This window comes from Anoplophora glabripennis, unplaced genomic scaffold (genome assembly GCF_000390285.2).
Source record: "Anoplophora glabripennis isolate ALB-LARVAE unplaced genomic scaffold, Agla_2.0 scaffold224, whole genome shotgun sequence".
NCBI classification, from domain to species: domain Eukaryota; kingdom Metazoa; phylum Arthropoda; class Insecta; order Coleoptera; family Cerambycidae; genus Anoplophora; species Anoplophora glabripennis.
In genome coordinates, this window is record NW_019416317.1 from 600,796 (window position 1) to 619,375 (window position 18,580).

General features: G+C 33.7%; 1 protein-coding gene across 1 annotated transcript; it reads left to right on the forward strand.

Moving 5' to 3' along the window:
• The first annotated feature begins 9,720 nt into the window (after nt 1–9,720).
• LOC108907839 (dehydrogenase/reductase SDR family member 4-like) lies at nt 9,721–11,595 on the forward strand. Its single transcript, XM_018711659.1, has 2 exons — nt 9,721–10,386; nt 11,228–11,595. Exons 1-2 carry the CDS (start codon nt 9,740–9,742, stop codon nt 11,340–11,342), a joined length of 762 nt encoding a protein of 253 aa, XP_018567175.1. The 5' UTR covers nt 9,721–9,739; the 3' UTR covers nt 11,343–11,595.
• The last annotated feature ends 6,985 nt before the right edge of the window (nt 11,596–18,580 follow it).

The following is an 18,580-nucleotide window of genomic DNA, read 5'->3' on the forward strand; positions in this document are numbered from 1 at the left end:
TATTAATTAGCAGGTAATTATTCTTTAAATATTTTGTTGTTAATTGTTCTATGTAATCTTATGATTGTCATGGTTATAGATGTTTAATGATAATAATTCTTTGTATGTTTAGCCACCATTGCTTTATGCTTAAGAGCATATATTTTTCTAAGGTAAAATTGTTACAATTATTATTTTTCGATTACTCATCATTTATTACATGTTAAGATACGTATATATATATATATTGTCGAGACTGCCCAGATATTGCAATAACGACTCCTTTGTTTCACATCTAACTTGTTTTGTCATGATTACATTGTTCGAAAAACAACTAATGAAGCGTTTCTTGCGATCACTTTATGTCATATGCCTATAAGAGCCTTGTTGAATTTACTAACATTTTCGCCCTTGAGGTACGAATCTGAAAAAAAAAAGAATTATTAATACAAAAAAAGAATTGCTAAAACAGATCTACCGAAATCTCAACTCATAGCTGGATTGCCTCCCGTATGGGACTCCAGTACCTTCCGGCCCTGCCGGCTAACTAACACCAAAACTCTTCAGTTTAACTTGGAAGTGTGTATGTCAAATTCCAGTGAGGTGACATTTAGTGACAAATTAAATAAATCAGGTCTTAATTATCATTAGCAAAGGATCTTAATGTATGCCTTTTGTTATCGGTTGTTTTGTATTTATATTTGGGTAGTTAGAGCAACGATCGTGGGTTTCTCTGCCATGTTCTTTCCCCACAGGAGCTCTAGGTGAGCACTCTCATTTTATGTTAAATGGTTATTAATGTTTTTGCTGTTCTTTATATTTGTTACATGTTTAATTTGAAGCCTGTTGTATGCAAATAATAAAGTTAGGTGTATTTACTCTGTCTTGTGTTTTATAAAATTAAACCATACTTCCCCTCTTTAAAGTTAGTGGCCAGCGCCTTCCGGTCAATTAAAAATGTATGCAACGTAGATATGCCTCATGACGATCACATATTCCTGGCCACAACTACGTTTATATTTATTTTTTCAATCGAACCCGGGGTTGTTATACTACAGGATGAAACTAATAATAATACAGCATATAAAAGTGCACCAGCGTCTACCTTGTATTTATTGTTATTCATCTAAAACAGCCTGACACTTCAGACATCTACCCCTCTTAATTAGGGAATAATCGGGAATTACATGTTATAGATTTTTTTCCAGAATTTTCACACAAGAAAACCAGATTTATATTTTTGGGGGGTGATTTTTTATACCAACCCCCGAAATGACACCAAAAAAATACAGTTTATTCATTTAATAGTAGAGCTCGGGGTTTTCGTCGGCTAGACATAGGCGTGTTCGTCGTAATCAAATAAATAAACAGGTAGGTATAAATAAACATAAATAAATTTGCGTACTTTATCAGCGAAAGGTCATTTTTTACCCCTTGGAGCGTTCGACATTATTAGAATATTAAAACACGTATACACGAAGTAAACGGGAAGCCAATAACTGCCGTTATTACCTGCTGGTTTCGTACGATGCGCTGTAGCGAAAGGCCAAAGCGACGGCTATGATCAACCGACCGAGTGCCGAGCTCTATTTAATAGTTACCAATGATACAGGATGTTAATGATCTTATGTCAAAAATTTAAAGGGGTGAAAAAGAGCAAAAACTGATGTCACAAACTTGTATCGGAAGTTTAAGGTCATAGAGAAAAAAGCTAATTAAAAATGTGTTTAAAACTGTTTTGGAACTGCTGAAATACATGTATTTTATCGCGGCGAGTACTTACAAAAAATTCTGTAACACTTTTTACGAGTTTGTAGGTTTCTTATGAAGCCGGACTGTATTCGAAAGTCAGTTTGTAATACATTGTTGTAGTGATTGCTGTGCTGTTTTTCGAAAGTACATTTAATAGCCGTATTTTCAAGTTTTGTTTTGAAAATGGCGCATTTATTTAGCAATCGCAAATATCGCAATTTGTACAGGACATAGCTAATACGATGCGAAACATCGGCTTATTGTTAAAAATGTTGTCACCGCCGTTCTTGGTGGTGAAAATTCGAAATATTTGGAATTATTCAAATTTCGTGGCTGAAAACATACATAGGTATTGCATTTTTGAAACCGAGAGGGTTGCACGAAACTAAATTTGTACGGGACATAGCTAATACAATGCGATTGTTAAAAATGTTGTCACCGCCGTTTTTGGTGGTTACATAAGTTTCATGAAATATGGAGGTCAATATTTCAGCTGGTTTTAAGATTTTTGGATTTGTAAATAAAATATAATTCAACCTCCACTATTTTTTCAAAAAGAACTCACCTTCACAGTTTTTTAAAATATAAAGTTTTTAAGTATAAAGGGGACACCCTCTATATCATCTTATTTTTGATAATATCCTTTTTTTTTGGTTATTCATTTCATGTTTTATATTTTTAATCACATGTGTCTAATTCCATAATTAAACTGTTTCTTTTATCACTAGGCTATGTATATTTAAGGATATTTTATCGGATAGTAGGCCTATATACGAACAGCAAAACAAAGTTATTCAAGTGTTTTTTGTCCGACTCAAGGCAAACTACGCCTTATCGCCCAAACGTACGTCGTTCCGCTACATCGGGTAAACCAAAAAGCAAACGTTGTAAGGGTCTATTATTAATAATCTATTTGTTTACCAAGCACTACTCTTGGGTGGTTAGTTTCCGCGGGCCTAATTGTGTATAATCAAATTACTCCCATATTGTATCGAGTAGCTGACCCGTTTCAACTTGATTAATGACGTTATTTTGATAAAATGTCTACCCGGTGTGTTTTCTTAGTAATTAAAGAGACATTTTTTTCATTCCTAATATATTTAGTGCTGGGTTGGGAGCGCCAGGAGCACGAGCCAAACATATAAGGATTGTTAAAAAAAATTGGAAGAGAAGGTGGCTTTATACTTTAGTGTCTAACAAAGAATATTAAGCTGCCAAAAACACCAAGATATATAGGTGGATTTTTATTCTGTGTGAAGATCTTTTTTAACGGTTTTGGTAAATTTTACGTTCGGTTATATTTGAGCTATTTCGTTATCGTATGTTTTTTAAATATAAATAGGACAGCTTAATTTTTTAATCATAAATGGAAGAAATTACAAAGCAAATTTATTCAGAATCCATTCTCTTTAAGATAAAGAAGGGATCATTGTTTCACAAAAACAATTCAATATTAAAAGGTATTCTGATAATTTAAATCAAGTGTAAACATTTTCTTAAAGTTCTGTAAATTCTAAAGAAACTATACAGGGTGTTCTATTTAAGATTTGTTCTTCCATAATCTCGGCAATATGAATATTACAAAAGTAGGTATGTTTCAAATAATAGTTGCATCAAATCAATTTAATTACATTTTAATATTTCAAAAATAATCTTTATACTTACATAAGTTTTCCATTAGATTACACTTTTTTATAGCCTATAAAGGACGGTTTTATTTTTAATCGATAATGCTCTGTTTTTTGTGTAATATAATTTATGTTTTACAATTGTTTCAACCATTTATATTTTAATCACTGATTTGTAAAAATGCATATAAATCATGCACGAAATGGCGTGTTTTCGATTTGGTCTGTTAACTCGATTCTTGTTTAATTTAATATAAATAACAAGGAAATAAATAAATTAACATGAAAGTTCGTAGCGTTATTTGGGTGTTATTTTAACGCTTGGTTAAATAGTTCGAATTGGTAAATTTGTGCAAATATTGTGAAAATTACTTACAAAAGAAAATGGAGTAACATTAATTTCCATCATATCGTTTTGTTTAAGTTCCAGCAGTTGACAGTCTTGTCTGTGAAGTTGAATATCTTTTGCATATCTAGATTTCTGGTTTCGATGAACGTTGAACTTCATTTCATAAATTTATTTTTTAATTTGTTTGAATTAGCTTAATATCTTAAAAAATGAGTAAAAGTATGTGAGAACTAATAATAGAATAGATGTATCTTTAATAAAGATGTCGGGGCATCAGATGTCATTGGGGAAACAACAGTACGAAAATGATTCAAAGAGGACAGGAATAATGCTTCACGTTCAGGAAGACCATCAGGTTTTGACGAACCTAACCTAATCTAACCTGATCATTTAAAGGCAGATCATTCATGATGTCAATCAACCTTAGAATTAGCCAATATAATGGACTGCGACTAGTCGATCATAGCACGACATATGCATTACAAAAAAATTGGATGTACGGGTGCCGCAATTTTTGAGCGAATACTCGTCTTCCTTTGGCTCATCAACAACATCGACTGTTTTAACTTAAGATTATTATTGACGACGAAAAATAATGCCTTTACAGCAATACAAAAAACTGAAAAGAATTATTTATCCCTAACAAAAGACAATTGGTACCAATCTGCGTAAACTGATGTTGTGCATCTGGTGGCACAGAGAAAGAGTCATTTATTGTGAACTACTTCCGAGGAATGTAACCACCATCACCGATGAGGTTTATTGCCTTTAATTTTGTTGTCTTGAGGATGCGACTCAAGGAAAAAGACTGGAAAGGCATCATCCACTAATTGAGCGTAATAATATCAGTTCATCCTGATATTATTAACAACCAAAATTTGACAATTGAAGAGCTCGGTTGAGAGGTTTTCCCACATCCGCCCTACTTTTCCGATTTTGCTCCAGCAGACTTTCACCTATTCCATCACGATTCGATATTGGTTTGATGATTTCTTCACTTTCAAACCGCCAAAACTGCTGGTTTTTTGGAAGAAAGTCGTAAATAATGGAGAAGAATAACTTTAATAATTTATTAAAAAGACATAAATTTTGGATTCAATAAAAACTCTACGAACTTATCCTTCAACTCAATGTTTGAAAATGGAAAGCGAAATGGATCTTTATACGTAATAGAACCGAGATCGCCTTATAAAATGTAAAAGGTTGATAATCCTTATTTATTGATTGTCCTAGGGGCACCCCAAGAGATTTATAGGATGGCACGTTATTTTGGGTTTATAAATGGCTATCAAACTGCCGGTGCCATAAGACCTCCATTTTTTGACGGCTTGTCGTGCGGCCTTCTACCTTCTCGACTGAACAAAGGGACTGATTGCACTCGCGACCCTTTAGGTGTCAAAGTTACTTGAAGAAGTTTTATGAAGAGGCTCTCGACTCGACTAGAGAGTTGGTTGAACTCCGTACGCATTCTGAAACGTTTAATAACTTTAATGCTGATATACGCAGAAATTAAGTGAAGGAATGTTAGGTACTAGTTCAAAATATACAGGGTGGTTCAAAATTTATTAATACAAAAATTGTGGGATGTTTAGGACGGTTTCTTGAAAATTGCCCACCTCTTTTCTCCGCTGTTGTTAGAGATAGGAAAAGAAGTTAAATTTGCAGAGATTTAAAAAAAAATGACACACCACAAAGACTACTGAATGACCCATTTGCTAAATTTATGACTAACTTATTCTTTTTTTAACCAATAAATACGTCAAAATAGTTTTTTTTATTTTAAATACAGGGTGTCCGCAAATTTCACCGCTCAACGTTTGACTGCATATTCACGACGATAAACAAATACGATCTACGAAAAAAAGTTAATTAAAACATATTTGGTTTTTGAGTTACAAGCCTTCAAAGTTGTCAAAAAGACAACTAATTTAATTAATAATTTCATAACCCCTTTTGCCGATCGCGTTAAAATTTGGCACATTCATTTGGACTATTATGGCGTATTATTTCTTAAAGCTTTAGTCAAATCGATATACTGGATGATAGTTTTCTCCGGTTACCTCTCCCTTTTAGCGGTCAAAACTTTTACAGTGGTTCTATTTTTTTAAAACGGGCAGCGACATTGAAAAAAATTGTCTCTTGAGAAAATCGCCTACAGAAAGCCATTCTTGAGAAAAATTGCATTATTTGCAGGTCTGTATGTTTCGGTTTGCATGTCACGGTTTTAAAACTTTGAGTTCAGTAGGCGATGAAAACAAGATGTTGATTGTTGTGGCTATCAGGTAATGCCATTATTGTAGTGTTTCTTTAGCAAATCGAAACGTACAGACCTGCAAATAATGCCATTTTTCTCAAGAATAGCTTTCTATATATCGATAGTACATCGATTTGACTAAAGCTTTAAGAAATAATACGTCATAATAGTCCAAATAAATGTGCCAAATTTTAACGCGATCGGTAATAGGATTATGATGTTATTAATTAGGTAAATTACTTTTATTTTTGACAACTTTGAAGACCTGTATCTTAAAAACCAAAAAGTCTTTTTTTCGTAGAGCATATTTATTTATCGTTGTCAAACGTTTCGTTCGTTTATGCAGTCAAACGTTTTCCGTGAAACTTGCGGACACCCTGTATAATATATCTTTAACGGTTTTCGAGATATGTATTACTTGGAAGACTGTTGACAAAAAATTATAATAATTATTAATGAAGTAAAATGTTAGCAGATGCAGAAAAACGATACAGTGTCAATTTACTTAAAATATGTAAAATTGCAGTAAAAAATAACTCCATTTTTATTTAATTTGCAGAAAATAAAACAAACATTTTTGTTACAACGACCATTCACAGACGTGAACATTAATCCAAACTAATAAGAGCAGTGTGAAAACCACAACAGTATTGAATGAACAGACATTTGTTACATCAAATCGGTTGAATGAATAAACGCACTACGCTCATCCAGCTACGTAATTTTTTAAAAATAAAGTCCACACATTTTTTTCTTAATATTTGCAAATATTTTATTCTAACTTTTTTTGGCAATATCAATTTAGTTTTTTAACAATAACAAATAATTAATTATATCTACAGTCAGTAAATAACATAACCAAATAATATTAAAGTGAAAAATTATGACATTTCTACTAAAGTATTCAGAAATAGGAACTAGAACGGAACCACTTTTATTATAGTGCATATAAATTATATTAAAGCGCTATAAATTTAACTAATAGATATTTTATACGCTCATTTCTCTTGTGGCCTTTTGTCTGTGCCTGACAGGTAATTTTCTAGATTCAGACAATTTTCATATTGCACACATTGTTCGTTCCTCTCAAAGCAGCAGCACAACGGGCAGTGTATGGCTCTCGATTAGGCGAGGAAATCTAATTTGCGGCTTTGAATTTCTACCGGGACGTATTCGTAATCAAATAAATTTACAAGGTAGTCATGCTTTATTTAATAAGAGTTATATCGAATAGCGCAATTTTGATAAAAGGGTGTTTCTACAAACACAAAGAAAATTAAACATTTAATAGCCGAATAATTTACTATTTAACTAATAGTGATAACTATCTAGCTATTTTCAAGTATGGCGGATTATGACGAACAAATGTAGGTACTCGGGTGTAGAATAAATTTGAATAAATTTCAGAATATTCAAACACAAAATTTAAACCGTCAAAGCCGCCATAAGCGCTTTTGCACTGTGGCGCGCGGCAGCTTCGATATCAAAGGTGCTGCTGGCTGCCGCTTTATTTAAACCTTCATCAGAAAATTTTCCATTTAAAAAATAACATTCTAGGGTATAGTGGCTTAAAAAAAGTCGCTTATTTTCGTGCCCTCCGTCGCCCTTTTCAAGGAAACACCCTGTGTTTCGCACATACACATAAATCAACATTTTATAATTTAAAAAAGCATTCAAATGTAAATTCGTATTTCCTGCCGGCATTGGCAGTAACGTTGAGGATGGTACAATAAGGAATAAATATCTGTATTTTCAAAGACTAACTATTATGTTGCTGCTGTTTTTGTAAGGCGCATATAATGTCACGCTTATCCGCACAAAAAAATATGGCCTCTTTAAGTCGCTACAGTTTTTCTTTGCAGTCAGTTTACCAAAGGATGTAGTTCCTAAGGTAAATAGCCTGCAGCTGTAAGTTTTAGTGCTTTCCTCCTTTTGGTAGCAGAGTTAATGAAACAGCCCGAAGGTCTGAAACGTAATAATGAAACGAAAGAAAAATTTCCCTCGCTAGAAAAAGCAAGAAAGGACAGGCATTTGTTGGATATTTAAATATAAGAAGAATCTCTATTTAAAAACAATGAGAAAATTTTTATTTTTGAGCAGAATTGAACTGGTTGTGTAATTCTTTACAGATATTTAGCAATGTGAAATTGTTTCCAAAAAAAAATGAGAAGTTACACTTGTTTGTTTTATTAGAAAGGAACATATGTAATGCAAATAAGAAATTTCAGAATATTGTTATCCAATATGTATGTCAAAATAGAAAAAAAATCTTGTAAGGGTTAACTTAGGTATTTTATCTTTTTAGTAAAAAACGGCAAACACGTAAAAATTTTCAGCCACATTTAATTTCAGCAGAGTTTATGGCGACCAGTATAACCAGAAACTCTGAAAAGAGTAAAACAGGAAATAAAAATGTGACCATTTTATTATACATATAATTTATATTAAAGCCCCTAAATTTAACTAATAGAGATTTTATGCGTTCATATTTCTCGGGCGGCCTTTTGTCTGTGCCTGACAGGTAATTTACTAGATTCAGATGATTTTCATATTGCACACATTGCTCATTGTTCTAGAAGCAGTAGAATCGCCCTGGATTGGATGTGAAATTTACAATTTTTGTATTTGACAGACTCGACATTGTTGCGATTAAATCGTGTATCGCACATTTATACTTATTAAGCAATCATCACTATTATTGGCTGTTGTTGACCCTGCCAATTTAGTAACATAATGAGACATTGCAGAATTGCAAGTATATCAGTCATTTATTTTAAGAAAAGATAGAGAAAAATAAGTAGATTAAAAAAAATTAAAATGCATATTTACGCTGAAAGAAATTATTTTCAAATCATTATTTAAACACCTTTTCGGACTACTCCTGACTGCTGAGCCACAGAGATTTATCGAGAGTGAATCTTGAAGGTTTACCGATTATTTGGTCACTAACCTAGTTTTTATTGCATATTTAATACGTAATGAACGACAAGGAATAAACAGACCTTTTCACCTCAACACATTAATGAGTAAAATATTTGTTTACATTTTAAATATTAACAAGTAGTATTATTTATTTGTTAATAAAATCAAATGTATAATTAGGTTAATAGGTTATTACAATTTAGTATTTTTAATATTGTTTACGTTTTCACTATGTATTACGTATATCTAGTGACTTGTTGCTTTTCAAAGAGTAGTATACGACCTATCTATTTAAAATATCAGTACGGCTAAAACAACTCTCATTCGTTCATAGCATTTTGTTAATAAAATTGGGACCCGCTCACTTTAATTTTGACACCAATTGGAAAATTCAAGACGACTGGGGAAATCAGCTGTTTCGCTTCAACGTTCGAACGTTCTGTGGTCCGTCAACGCGTTCCTGGTCAGAAAATGTGATACAAAGTAGGGCGCCGTAGAGGTCATTTGCTTATCTTTTAAAAGGTTGAGGTTGAGTAAATTTTGTTCTGATTTTTGTCGTTATTGATATCTGAAAAACAAAACACTATAGACAAAAATTTTTTTTTTCTTAAAATTGTTCGCCTCCTGGTAAAAATTACTCTGCATTTTACAGTCGTATATTACATTCATGCTACACTCTGTATATACAGCAATATTTTGTATACGGTGCACATTCAAGTACGATTGTTTTATGGTTTTAATTATGCAAATAACAATTCGCAAAAAATCCTTACATGGTTCATATAAACAAATATTCCTATGTAATTAGCTGTTTATATATAGAAAACAAACTGCTAGTGCTGCACAAAAACGAGTATGAATCGTTTAGTTGACAGAATCGCCATCGTTACCGGGTCCACAAAGGGAATAGGCTACAGCATAGCGAGGCGACTTGCTCAAGAAGGTGCTAAGGTAATAATATGTAGCAGGAAGAAAGAAAACGTTGAAGCTGCCAAAAAGAAGCTCTTAAGTGAATGTCTTGATATCGAAGCCATGGTTTGCGACGTAGCAAACCCTTGTGACAGAGAAAAACTTCTAAAGGAGGCAGAAAAATGGGGCAGACTGGATATATTGGTTTCTAATGTCGCCGTGGACCTTCAGTCAGTATTGGTTCCAATTTTTGACTGCTCTGAAAGTACCTGGGACAAAGTATTTGAAGTGAACGTGAAGGTTTCTTATCTTTTATCAAAAGAAGCACTTCCGTTGCTTAGGAAAAGTAACGCAGGAAGAATAATATACGTTTCGGCACTTGGAGCCTATTTCGCCCAGAACCAGATGGGAGTTTACGCGATTAGTAAGGTCGCCTTGCTAGGTCTTACGAAACAAGGGGCGCTCCACTTGGCACAGGAAAATATCACAGTGAACTGCATCGCTCCGGGACTTATAGAAACGGATTTGTCGAAATCAGTCTTAGAAACGGCTGATGAGATTCGTAAAAAGGCGTCATTTATACCATTGAACAGGTATGCGAGAGGAAGTGATTAATAATAAAAAAAATTGATCTTATTGATGAGTGACAGAAGTATTATAGTAATTATGGTGTTATAGGTATGGATAATGTACTGGTAGTGCAAGTCAATCAAGAGCATTATTACCCTATAACACCCATGATGCCTTCAGCATTTAATGATCAGTTATTCAACAGGAAAATGTTCCCGCTTAATAACATTAGTTAGATGTTATGAATATTCATAATATATTCATATGGCGTGAATTTTCATATTTTGATTAGTTGATTATGTGTTGGTTACTTTTTGGCATTTTCTGTAAACTTCAACTCTCGTCATCAATAATAAAAGTGCGTGGTTTATTTGTCTCTTACTTTGAATATATAAAACATTAATAAATAACATAGTAATTGGATCAAAAATAAAATTTAAGTATATTATAAAATCTTTAAGTCATTATTAATAGACTGGGGAAAAACAATAAATGTTTCTGATGTTCTACATATAAGTAGAGGGTGTATTTGTATAAAGTTAAAGGTAGTAGGAACTCAACCGCGGGTTTTAGGTTTAGCCAGTTAACATTACAATTATTTAAATAATTTAAAATTGTCAAATTTTCCAAAACATTAAATTCAAAAGCGTGTTCAGACTTAGGTATGCAAAAGTTTAAAATTATTGTCTGTATTAAAAGTATAATGGCGTAATTTTAAGTGTTCTTATTTAAACGTTCACAGGCAAAACGTCGCTATACTACCATAAATATCTTTGAGATATTTCTTACGAGATTTTATACGATCGAAGATAAAGCATTGCTATTTGATAGATACCTAATCTGTTGATAATAATTTTGTTGCAGAGCTGGAAGTACTGAAGAAGTAAGTGGAACAGCTGCATTTTTGGCTTCAGATGACGCTTCCTACATTACCGGTGAAACTATAGTTGTTGGAGGAGGAGTGCAGTCCAGGTTATAACAAAGTTAGACAAATTTATGTCAATATCCAAGAAACCCCGATAGTTATTTATTAGGATGATTAATAAGACCTGAATAACATTTTCTTAATCATTACAGTCTCTTCTTTTACATTTAATTAATTAAAATTAATGTTAATTTGAATGATCGTGGTTGCTCTTTATGCAAAAAAGCTATTTGATATCTTTTCAATCAAATTTTACAACGCTACAATCTGTAAAATTTAAAAATGTTATTAAGTGCAATTGGGCCCATGTTACCTAGTTTCTACGAACTAAGACAAATATTGTCTTCGCCTTAAATTAAAATGATATCCATCAAGTCTCGAGTTGTTATATACTTAAACCATTTTTAATAGGTACTAGAAAAACTAATGTAAACACTATCGCAAAAACGTAAATACTAACATCGGATTGCAGTGTTCGGAATCGCCTGCGATCATGTGGAGAGAGAGTGCATTGCGCACAGCGTACAATGCGAATGACGCTAGAGGCCACAGTAGTCCATCAATGTAAAGGTTGAAAATACTACGACTTCAATATTTTTTTCTTCTCGGAAACTATAAGGATTTTACAAAAAAATTTTTACGATATTTTTTTGAATAAGTTGTGAGTCATCCTTTATAGGTAGGTAGAATTAAATCTTATTTTGTCACTAAATTTGCGTAGTTAACTGGATGCTATTTTGATACACCAAGAATATTGATTAAATAAGACAATTAATGTCATTTATATATGTTCTCATATATATTAAAAATCTATTAAATTGAATAAATTTTCTTGTGGAAAAATACAGGATCATTATCGCAGCATCGTATTTTAAGTCCGAGAAAGTTACACCGCCAAAAAAGGGCCCAAATAAAATCATTACTGGAAGACGCCCATCCCCGCAGTTTCCCGGATCAACTTTGGAAATTTATATTACGATACAGTGACTGCAAACTTTATCGGTGTACATGTGTGGAAAACTAATGTCCCGTAAAGAATCGCGTTAAAGGAGGTGTATCTCTTGCTGAAAGCCTGAGCTAGGTAAATATTTCAAAAGTTTCTAAAATGTAAAACACCCCTCGAATTTTATGGCGACATCAGCGGGGAAGTTTTCATTTCGTTACTTCCAAGCCAAGTGTTGCCGTAATGTTCGCTATTCGCGTCCATGGAAGGAATCACTAAAACGATATCTGGAAATTATGCTAAATATTTCATTGTGTTTATCAAATTTAATATTTCGATAGTAAAATTTATACATTTTCTTCACACAACCAACTTAATACCATGTCATAATTTTACATACTGTTACAAAACTATATGGCACTAGTTGTCATAAGTGGTCAGGTGATAAATTAAAAAAATATAATTATATTATTTCTTTCTTTGGTAAATTCAGGAAAGAAGTTACATTACGGGAAGCATATATGTAAGCAACACCTACTTAGTCTCTTCTTTGGTGTCTTATTTGCCCGACAACTCACTTATTTTTCAATGACTCAAAGCTGTTGATTGTGCTTGATCATTGTTTTAAACCGTTAAAACTTAAGAAATGTTGGAGATTTTTAGACAAGTGAAAATCCCAGAGTGCTAAATCCATTCTATAAGCCAGATGATATGAATAATCCATCCGTAATCTCTTCCTTGAAACGCTGAAGGAATCTTCAAATAAACGCATGATGACTTACTTATTTACCGCAACGCTAGTCTTGAAACTCGTGTTAAAGTTGATTTGAAAGATTTAATTTTATTTCAAATTTCATGATGAACCATTGTAGTATGTAAAAAGTTTTGATTTACACCAAGAAGTTTTGTAATGTACTTTTTATTACCCATGAGGGATAAGTCCTATATTTTCGCTTGTTTTTTAGGTTGGTAAATAGCTGTTTGCTTACTCTATTTATTTGCGTGCGGTAATCACACTTGTCGCCCGCGAATAGACAAAATTTAAATACACACTCGAAATAGTATATTGTCCAATAAGTGCGGTGAGTTGTCTATTATCCACGAGAGCGAAATTGCTCAAATGGGTAATAGACAACGAGCAATTTCGCTCTCGTGGGCAATAGACAACTGCACGAATTGCACATACTATTTTTTATTACGGATGCGGCGAAATCTAGATAAATTATCACAGATCAACATTTGATCTAAGCGGGAACACCGTAATCGGTATAGGCTACTAGGGGTTTTTGGGGTCGCTGATTACGATGAGAGGGTCAGTTAACCTCTATCACGTCAGGTTCAAGATCATTTGAAGGTCAAATGCAGAAAAAGCCATGAAAAATAAAAAATCTGAAAAAAATCATGGATATGTTTTTGAGGTCGGACAATCCGAATCTGAGGTCAGCTAAGCTCCACAAGGTCAAGGTCAAGGTCATTTGAAGGTCAAATACAGAAAAAGCCATGAAAAAATCATGGATATGTTTTTGACGTCGGAGAATCCAAATCTGAGGTCAGCTAAGCTCCACAAGGTCAAGGTCAAGGTATTAGAAGGTCAAGTTCAAAAGAAAATTTTTAACCGATAACATTTTTTAGTTGTTATTCTTCATGTTTTTTATATAAACCCTTACTTCTTACTTGTATCTATATATTTGCATATATAAGCAATTATTCTACAAGATTTATACTCATTTCACGCACTTTCGCTCGAAATGTGGAACTCACTCACTCATATATCACAGATAAGTAACAAAACTGCCTAAAGTACTTTCGCTTGAATCATCGCGCTTATTCAGTTACATATCACTGATCCGACAATAATACCGTAAAATCAGTATATCGAAGAACTTTTTCTGCGCGTTATATGTGGCTACCGTTCTATCTCGTATGAGGTTACATGCTTATTAGCAGAAGAGGCATCTATATAGCTACTAGTAAATGAAATAACAAACAATTTCCGTTGAAAGCAACCAAACTATCAAAATGGAGATATCCTACGGAAAACAGAAAAGACCCAGACCATGAATCTATGGCAAATAGGATGAAAGGAATCACCTAATGGAAGAGGGATACACCGATTGATTAAAGTTATCGGTAACTGGATTCATCTTAATCCAGCATCATTTTTTCAGATTTTTTCAAAAATTACTTCATCCCCTTAACCTTGACCTTTTGGAACTTCAAAGACCTCAGATTCAGATTTCCTGACCCCAAAAACATAAGTATGGTTTTTTCAAATTTTATCATGTCTTTTTTTGCATTTCACCTCTAAATAACCTTGACCTTGACCTTAGCTGACCTCAGATTCGGATTCCTCGACCTCAAAAACGTATCCATGATTTTTTTTCAGACTTTTCCATGGCTTTTTCTGCATTTGACCTTCAAATGACCTTGACCTTGACCTTGTGGAGCTTAGCTGACCTCAGATTCGGATTGTCCGACCTCAAAAACATTCAAGATTTTTTTCAGATTTTTTCATGGCTTTTTCTGCATTTGACCTTCAAATTACCTTGACCTTGACCTTGTGGAGCTTAGCTGACCTCAGATTCGGATTGTACGACCTCAAAAACATATCCATGATTTTTTTCTGATTTTTTCATGGCTTTTTCTGCATTTGACCTTCAAATGACCTTGAACCTGACGTGATGGAGGTTAACTGACCCTCTCATCATCGTAATCAGCGACCTCAAAAACCCCTTGTAGCCTATACCGATTACGGTGTTCCCGCTTAGATCAAATGTTGACCTGTGTTATAGTTCGATAAAATTTCTACACTATGTCAATCGTATCATAATTCAACTTAAATATTTTTTTTACTCAGAAATCGTTAATTTTACGAAAAAATTACAAGAGAGTTCAGAATTGAATCAGGTTATCTGAAATGTTTAAATGGTAAGGGAGTAATAAGAAAAAAAAATTACGTATGAAACTTTTGTGAGATTCAGAAAAAGTGACATATTTCATTACAATGTCATGATCACACTAATACGATAATAAATTTACAAAAGTTTTCAATTGCGATAACATGGTCTGCTTTTTCATTTCATCCAGGAAACTGTTCATTTAGTAAAAGTTTTCCTTCACTTCTCCACAAATTTCGAAGACGCCGACACGAAGTCTTTCCTTCCTTCGCGTGTCCAGAGTCACGACCGAATCGCAAAAACCGTCCACCGAAACAATTATTTACCAACATCCGTTTCTGGGGGCCTTTGCTTGCAACTTTGGTAATTTATATTGCGAAACAGTAACTGCAAAACTTTATCGGCGTACATGTGTTGTAAACTAATGCTTTAAAACGGGGCCGCTTTCAAATTGAATTCCGACGGACGTTTTTTACTATTCCATACTGCGCCCCGGAGAAAAACCAAAAAGAATCTCCGTGGTGATTATACGCGACACATCCGGAGGGAGGAAGAGCCGGATCCGCAATACTAATAAAACAAAAATAAAGCGGGAACGAGGCAAGGAGGCGAAATGAATTGGTCTGGCTGCTGGAATCGAATGAATTGTTTGTAAATAGGGGCCGTTTCCAATGAGATAGATCATCATATTGATTTTTTGCTGTAAGTATTGAGATATACAGATAATATATCAAATGTATGCACTTATACTCGTATTTGCAAATTAATGGAATTCACCAAATATTGCTATAAAGAAAATCAGTCATAAGTGGATACAAGTTCAATTGTTTAAGGAAAGAAAAAACAGTTTCTTACAAAAAGCCTGAATCCTGAATTATAGGACCAAATGGCGTTTGTAATTGTTTAGGCAATTGATACGGTGGAAATCAATATTTCTCATAGAACGCTTAATAAAACCCATGAGTTAATAAAGTAGACATTAATAAATTGAACCAAAATAATAACAATAATGTCTTTACTTCTTTCAAAAGTCGGAGATTTGTGAAAGAGAGGGGGTAGTATATTAATATTCAGAAGGCCGCATTTGCGCCCAACAAGGTCTACACTTTGGAAAACCCTAATCACCATTCAATGCAAGAATGAGGGAAGCCTGGAAAACCTTATTAATTTGGGGGATGGTCAAACGCAGACAGAATCAATCTCTCACATTGACCCAAGCCAACGTTCATTCATCCTACAATACCCGCAGAGACGACACCTAACACCCCTCTATGAATATAATTGATCGTCTCACTGTGTGGACCCGGTCCATTCAAGTACTGACCTCTTAAACCACTCGGCCACCGACTGACCAATTAGACACAAGATTTAGATAATGTACATTGTAAAAAAATCGGTGTGAGCGAAAGCAATAAATGTTCGGAGTGAATCGCCACGGTAGCGCAGTCGGTCGAGAGTGCGGTAGCAAGCATTTCTCGGCTAGGCTTCCTACTCTGGTCCGGGTTCGATCCCTGGTGTCGGCACTGGCAATGTCGATGGATAACGGGTGTTTGTCCGCGTTTTTTCAAGTGTAGCCTCCTTCCGCACAAGCCTTTGGCTTTGGATTTGGAGGTTGTCTCATTTCTGTGGTGTGTTTTATATTTAAAAAAAAAATCCATTGACTGAAATATTATTGAGTACATTTTCACTCAATATATTTTGATCATTTTACTCATTCGTGATTATATTTAAACTAAAACAGTACTTTCACTCAAATATAGGTGCACTTGCACCTAAATCAGAGTCATTACTGAATGAGTTTAAATGTATATTAATTTCGAGTAATTTGAATGGCGCCGTGAAAATGGCACAACTTACATATTGCTTTTGTAATGTCGACCACAGTTCGTAGGGGCTCGTTAGATGCTCCAGAAAAACGTGATCGCCAGGAGAACAGGCCTTTAGCCGGCGGCGGGGCTCAGCTGGCAAGTCTCAGCCAGGACAGGAGCAGGCCCCGTGAAGTGAATTAATTTCAACACTGTATATCCTAATTAATCATTTATAAGTGATTTATTTTTGCACTCAATATTTAGTTAATTAAAAACCAAGTCTGAGTAAAAAATGACTCAATAGTTAAATTTAAATCATATTAGAGAAAAAGTCAATTCAGAATAGTCAAAAGGCGCTCAATTGATAGTTAGCAGTAACTCGGATTTGACTAAAACTCACTCATTTCTGATACAATAGTTTCACTCAATTGTACTCATACTAATAGAGTGAAAATTTCACTCAATCAGGTGTGGACAGAAATACATTATTGAGTAACATGAGTGAATTTTTTTTACAGCGTACTAATTGTAACAGCTCGTGGAACAAACCCAATAATGGTCTATAATTTTGACACCGCTTGTTCCTATTTTTTACAGGAGAAAATGCATGTAGTTTTCAATAATCTTTGAGGCTTTTTTTTATTACTTCGTTTTTCTGTACCCGTAACTTCACATTATCTACATTAAATTTTGGTTATTTACCTGATTTAGTCAAAGAGACTGGAAAAGGTACAGACAATGAAGGCTGCAATTTGGTCTACTCAAAGGCTGCCTCAGACACAAGTTAGCACGAAAAACGGGTTGAGATCTAACCTGAACAAAAAATAAAAAGAATTAATCTAAATTAGAAGCAAAGCAATATTCATTTCAAGTGAGAATACTAACATGAAACTTGAAATTTTGAAAAGTGATGTGCCTGAAGTGCCTAAAGAGAGGCAATTATATTATCATTAAAAACGCGAAGACAACCTGTCTAAACCGTGGACCTCTAAAGTTTACACAGAACGATAGTCTTAACTACTCTTCCTAATATTCACAACTCCTTAACGACGGTTACTGCGAAACATGCCGAATATTTCACAAGTTTGCAAAATTAAAATCTAGTTGATTTATGGCGCCAACTCCTGGAAAGCCCTCGGAACTTTGTATCATTCGGAAGATTAATATGTACAGCTAGATAGGCTTGCATATTTTTGTTCATCCATAAAGTAGTTTTTAAGATAATTGGATTGTGATACAAAAATTTTAAGATATTAAACTTGTAGTGTATTTGTAGTGATTAATTTTATATTAACTGGTAAATGAGGAAACCTGAACAAAAATTCATATTAATACAAAAGGACATTTAATGATCTTCACACTTTCAGTGGAGGTCAGTTTTTAGTGCCACCTAACTATGAAACTAACAGATGGAGATGAATCGAGAAATATTTAAAATATAAAAATTTTTTTGGTGTTTTATAAAATGTATATAATTTAAAATAACCTACTAACCTGATATTTTTTAAACTCTCCAACTTTTAGAAAAAAATATTTGTTACTAGTTTTTTAAAGAACTGTGTTTTGTTTGCGAATTTTAGTGTCAATGACCTTTGACACATACCTAGTTTAGGTGTTTAGGGGTATCAGTGCAGCTGATATAAT